The sequence below is a fragment of the Tachysurus fulvidraco genome, chromosome 18, assembly GCF_022655615.1.
Source record: "Tachysurus fulvidraco isolate hzauxx_2018 chromosome 18, HZAU_PFXX_2.0, whole genome shotgun sequence".
In the NCBI taxonomy this organism is placed as follows: Eukaryota; Metazoa; Chordata; class Actinopteri; order Siluriformes; family Bagridae; genus Tachysurus; species Tachysurus fulvidraco.
Window position 1 is genome coordinate 12,690,013 of NC_062535.1, and position 6,000 is coordinate 12,696,012.

The window sequence follows — 6,000 nt, forward strand, 5'->3', positions numbered from 1 at the left end:
ACCCACACAAAGGTTGGATGTTTATAGCCACACAACAATCCCATCATCACATCAAAAAAAGGGAGAAACCGGAAAAAATAATGCTAACCACTTTATCCTCCTTGAGGCATGCAGTCCAGGAAGCAGAGAGGAGTGAAAGACAGGCAAAAACAGGAAGAGGTGAGGAGAAAACGGGAGGGGGGGTGGTAAAAGAGAGCAAAGTGTGAAATCAGAAATCGAAAATAAAATGGTGAGAAATGGAGACAGTGTGTGAGAGAGTGAGAGCGAAAGGAGAGAGAGAGAGAGAGAGAGAGAGAGAGAGGGAAAGGTGGGAAGGAAGAAAAGGAAGGAAGTGTTAGTGACGGGAAAATGTCTACTTCTGTGTATTCAAGAAGACAGGTTCACTGAGAGCAACAGTGGGCTCTGTTCTAAATCAAGCGCTTGTGCCATACAGTGGAGCAGAGTGGAATGGAGCGGTGTCACTAAAACATCCAGACGATTCAGTGAGAGAACGGATGAGACGTGCGTCTGATTTCACACATGTATGTGTAATACATGATAAAGGATGATGCAAGGCAGCAATATGGAGCAACATGACACGGCTGAACCCTTGTGCATTTACATGGTTATTTATGCACACTTCTAATCCTTCACGCCACCTCGTATGATGTGTGTATGTCTGAGCTCATCGCTAAACTATTATGCGACATGATTAATATAGTTGTAACGACTCCTACAGGAAAAACACAGACTTGCATGTGAGGGAAACACTATTTGCAGTGCAGAAATATTTCTAAAGCATTGCTAAATAATACTGGAAGTTTTGTACATCTATCTATGGCCATTATACGTTGCTTGTTTTTGTTAAATCACTTTGAGATTGTTCTTGAAGGAAGACAACGTGCTTCTTACGAGTGTTCTAAATGTAAATTTGATTAAGGGAGTGATAACTCAGTGGTTAAGGTGTTGGGCTACTGCTCTGAGATCAACACACAAGATCACCAAGCTGCCACTACTTGGCCTTTAACCCTTTACTAATCAGGTGTTAAAAAAAGGGAGATCAGTGTAACTCACTCTGGATAATCTGAAAAATAGAAATAGACTTCAGGGTATTGTTAAAGTGTGTGGTAAGATTGTCAGCACCAACCTGATTGATTTAAACAGTTTGCATAAAGCATGGACTCTGGAAGGCTGACTTAATGTTAAGAGATTCCAGCGATCCCTTGCAGAATCTTTTTATGTTGTTACCTTCTTCACGTAGATATTCTTTACCGCTTTGCAGGACAAATAGATTTAAAAATTCTTTTGTACCAGTTGCTATTGGGTTTTGAAATACTTAATAATTTATTTTTTTTCTCCCTCTGTTGTGTTTGGGATTGTATGGATTCTGCTGGCTGTGAAACAAATTGCCCCTCGGGGATAATAAAGTTGACCTAACCTAACCTACGTGTTTAGTGTTCCTAATTAGCATGAATGAACACTGTGTCTAACTGAAATTAATGTTTCAGTTTCAACGCTTTATCATATATCATTCATTTGATTGGCATATAGGCTTTATAAGTAAGATGCTGTATTAGATCCAGATGATCGATTTAAAACTAAAGATCTGAGCATTCAATTCCAAGACGTAAATGCAGCAAACAAATTCGCCACCTGCCATCATTCCTTTCCAATACAAGTTGAACTGAAATTGTTAGCCAACTGTACATTGGAAGCATTTTTTGAAGCCGCATGTTTATTGCAATTGTCAAGTGTCGTTGATGATATTAATAATTAGATATTAGTAAAAGCAAACCAAGAATGACATATGGACAGAAAAGTGTTGTCCAATTCTCCAGCATTGAAAGAAAGAAAGAAAGAAAGAAAGAAAGAAAGAAAGAAAGAAAGAAAGAAAGAAAGAAAGAAAGAAAGAAAGAAAGAACTGGAGAAACTAACTGACTAACTGAACTAAATGTGAACCTGTTACTGTGGAATAACTGAAAATCTAAATGAAATATAAGCATGTGATAGGAATGTGTTCCTATGTCATAAAATGTTACAGCCTATCAGAATTCGGTATGCAAATAAAGCAAGACCAGTGGAAAGCAGGTGGGGTTTGCAGGTTTGTGGTGCTTCAGAAGCTTTTTCTCATGCCAAGATAAAAATACTTAGAATTTAATATAAACAAAATGGAGGTTGCTAGTAAAAAGTTTGATTAAATGTCTAGAAGAAGCGTAGGATGAACCGGGACAAACTAATATTTTTTTAATTATTTATCTTAATATTAATTATGATTATGTTTCCTAAAGTGCAAGACTAAATACACTTTCTTGTAATCCTGTTACTCTATAGTAATAGATTAAAAGAAGATCATCAACATATTCACTTAAGGTTTATTTTGTTAATGATGTAGAGTGCGTTTGAGGCAAAAAAATTTAAAAGGCATCTGTGACTGAATAGTGTCCTGGGATGGGCCCCAGATCCAACACAAGCCCTGAACAGGAGAAAGCTGTTTCTGAAGACCAATGTATAAATAAATGAATGTTTGCATAATACCGGATCATATTCTGTTGCCCATTGTATTGCCCCATTGCTTTGAATCAATAAAGCTCTAAATAGTATCATACATTCAGTGGATGCTTTAAAAATATCTTTTACATATCAGATCGCTGATCATGTACTAGGATGGGTATCAGATTGTCTCGGATGAAGACAAAGCCGCTATCGATTAAGACTAGCATGTTATAAAACCTCTGTTTTGCATAATTTAAAACATTTTAAAATCCCCTTTTAAAAATATACAAAGTTTCTCTGTTATTTTTATATAATGTGCATTAATTCCACTCCTGTCTGCTAGTCGCTGGAAACATTATGCTATTCGTCATGTGACCACAGGGGGCATCAACTCACTGGGCAGGCAGGAACCAGGGCAGATTGGTACTCAGCATGACCAGAGACGAGTCCATTCTCAGGTAAGTAAAGTAAGAGAACAGTGCTTGTTTTAGACACAGCAGGTTGCGGCAGGAGCTGAAAATATGCCACCCCATGACGTGATGCTGGAGCCCCACCCAAAGCAACACTTTACTGTTGCAATGGCAAATGCAATGCTGAATGAACAGTGATTAAAAAAGGGCCAGCCTGTATCCGTTTCTTGGCGCATGTTGGACTGGTCATATTTCTGTGGGATTTTGGATGGTTCCTGACCTGGAATCTGGCCCTTATCTATTTCTAGTATGTGTGCGTGCAGATATTTAAATATTTATCTACCAGCAGATTTCGACAGATATAGAATGTTGGCAAAGACTGATGCCAAGCATTAGGGCAAACAGTGAGACATGACAGTACAAGATGATACAAGGAAGGAAGTAAGGAAGGAAGGAAGGAAGGAATGGATGGATGGGATGAATCTGTGATAGCAGATAGCAAAGAGTGGTTTGGCAGAGAGAAAAGAAGGCTTATTGGATGTTCCTTACATTGTTGGAGCGGAGAGACACTCTTCCACCACATCGGGCACAGAACTTGGTCTGGCAGTAGGAGCAGAGGTGCCCGCAGCCATCTGCAAACTTGGTCTTGCGGCAGATCCCACAGGTTGGGGCATCGTCCTTGTGGGTGGTTTGTTGCCGTTTGTTCTCTACCCCGATCCTCCTTACCTGCTCCTTATAGCTCTCAAATTGCTGATGAAGCGTTCTGTTTGTGTGAGACAGAAAACGCAAAAGAGATTTTACCACTTTTTTCAAATCCAGTCCACAATCTGAGAGATGAATATTAGTAAAACCCTCAAGATCTTTTATTTGATAGCTTTGATAGTGTCCTTACTGTGTATTTAAACCCAAACCCTTTACATCAGTGTCACTGAATCAAACAGATTTTATTTTAGACTGCAAGCAATAATACACGCAGATTCGACCGTCGTTTTGTTTTTCACTTCGAAATGAATCACCAAGAAACAACATTATACACAAGACATGGCTGTGTTACAGAAAACATTTCTCAGAGGAACGAGCAACTGTCATTGTGCTTCTCAACGACGTAAAAACAACCAGTTCAACAAAAAGACTAATATTTCTAAGGACATAATCTAAAAAGCTTTTCTAAGATTTGTTTTTTTTTTACCAATATTGCCATTTGAAAAATATCATAGTGAAAGTTACTAGCATTTTGTTAGCAAACCCAAACATATCTTCACATAATGATTTGCTACCATCTCAGATCCTAAAAAAACAAGCTATAAATAATCACCATCGTGAAAATAAATATGAACGTTTACCTCGTTTTGTAGCGCACTGCCATACCCTCTGGAGACTCACTACAATTCCCCGGAAAGCTGAAGCAAACAAATAGAAATCCACATTCCAGAGAGAGCAGTTTGCACACTCTTCCATGCCACTGTGAAACTAGTGTTTCCAGCACACTGCCTCCCTACCTAAAGAGGAAGCAGGCTGCAGCCCCAGGTAGCTGGAGACTTAAAGTGACTTTGGCATGTCTTGGCCTGAAAGATGGTGTTACGCAGAGGGGATTTAACCATGACGTAGTAGGGTAAAGGAGGGGCAAGTGACGATGGCTAACGAATCTATGAATATGATATCTGAATGACCTGGCTCAGCCGCTAAGCAAGGAGACCTTATGTAGTCTTGGCATCTTGGAAATCTTCCACATAACATTCTATTTTATTTTTGTACTGCATTCCTGCAGCACTAATATTTCATTACACTGAAAACATGTATACAGTCTGGGTTTGGTGTTTTTGACAAAGTTGATTTATGTTAGTCAGTTATTCGTGTTTTTACAACAGATCAGTTAACTAATAGGCTGTGAACTTTGACCTGTGTGAGTTATGGAAAAGTTGGGAGCATGAAGGCATCCTAAGGTTCTAGGGTCAGTCGTCCCGTCATGGGAACTGTCATGGTAGCAAGAGACCCAGGCACCAGTCGTCATGGAAACACCATTATGAGACTGCACTCCATTTCAGCAGTAAAGGGTAGCAGACACACAGGATAGAGAGAGTGAGAGAGAGAGTGAGAGAAACACACACAGGATAGAGAGAGTGAGAGAGAGAGTGAGAGAAACACAGAGAGAGAGAGAGAGAGAGAGAGAGAGAGAGAGAGAGAGAGAGAGAGAGAGAGAGAGAGAGAGAGAGAGAGAGAGAGCAAACCAACATCAAACTGGTGGTGCTGCTGGTGAAATCATGTATCATCCACCTGCTATACTAGTCTTTCTGCCTCAATACTTCCACCCACACCCATTTTCTTCTAGTTTAGTCTCTGCCAATTCACACTCAATAGCAATCGCTACCAACCTGGGACAACATGAAGATGTGGCATGAAGATGCTACTGCACATCATCATCATCATCATCATCATCACCACCACCACCACCACCACCACCACCACCATCATCATCCATCATCATCATAAACCAATCTTTCAGTGTGCCCTCATGCCCTCTTGGGCTGAAGTCAACCTAGATTTTAGAACCTAGACCCAAATAAGGGAAGCCCCATTTATTCTTTATCTTTCCTTCCTGTACTCTCTAGTTCTTTCCCCTTGCCCCTTTCATCCTCTGTGTCTAACAGGGTTTCATCCCTTCCTCTCTCCCTGTCCCTCTCTCTTAGCATCCCTGGTAATTATCACCCCATGAATACATTGGAGCAAAAGATCGATTGGGAGATGGGAGGATGGACAGACAGTTGGTGAAAAGATTGGAGAAGGGGAAGGGAGAGAGAAGGAGCGAATGGTGTGAGGGAAGAGGAGGGACTATTTCTATCCTGCCAGCTGGTTCTTGGCAGATGCCTTGGAAGGGTTTCTCTCTCACTTTCAGTTTTTTCAACACATAAATATATTCCAGCTAAATAGCATATGCCAAGATACTTTTACAACTTTTTTTTACGAACAATATCTATAAATGTGGATTAATTATGTCAATAAACCCAAATGGATCTATTTTGCACATACCCATATGGCATTAAGCTGATTCATCCCATGTAGCCCTGTAGAAAAAAGGTCTAAAGAAACCACTGCCCAGCTGTGTAAAATGACAGACTAC

The 6,000-nt window shown here is 40.1% G+C and overlaps 1 protein-coding gene across 13 annotated transcripts in view; it reads right to left on the reverse strand.

Annotated features, from left to right (window-relative positions):
* The window catches only part of rims1b (regulating synaptic membrane exocytosis 1b), a 52,434-nt gene that overhangs the window by 37,623 nt on the left and 8,811 nt on the right, over positions 1-6,000 (reverse strand). For 10 of the 13 annotated variants that reach the window (XM_047803364.1, XM_047803352.1, XM_047803355.1 and 7 more), the window contains exons 2-3: positions 3,432-3,645; positions 89-100 (exon numbers count right to left, since the gene is read on the reverse strand). In XM_047803364.1, the coding sequence (XP_047659320.1) occupies positions 89-100; positions 3,432-3,645 (226 nt within the window). Of the gene's footprint in view, positions 1-88; positions 101-3,431; positions 3,646-4,225; positions 4,390-6,000 lie in introns of those variants that run through there. The other 3 variants (XM_047803353.1, XM_047803351.1, XM_047803358.1) reach the window with 2 other exon arrangements.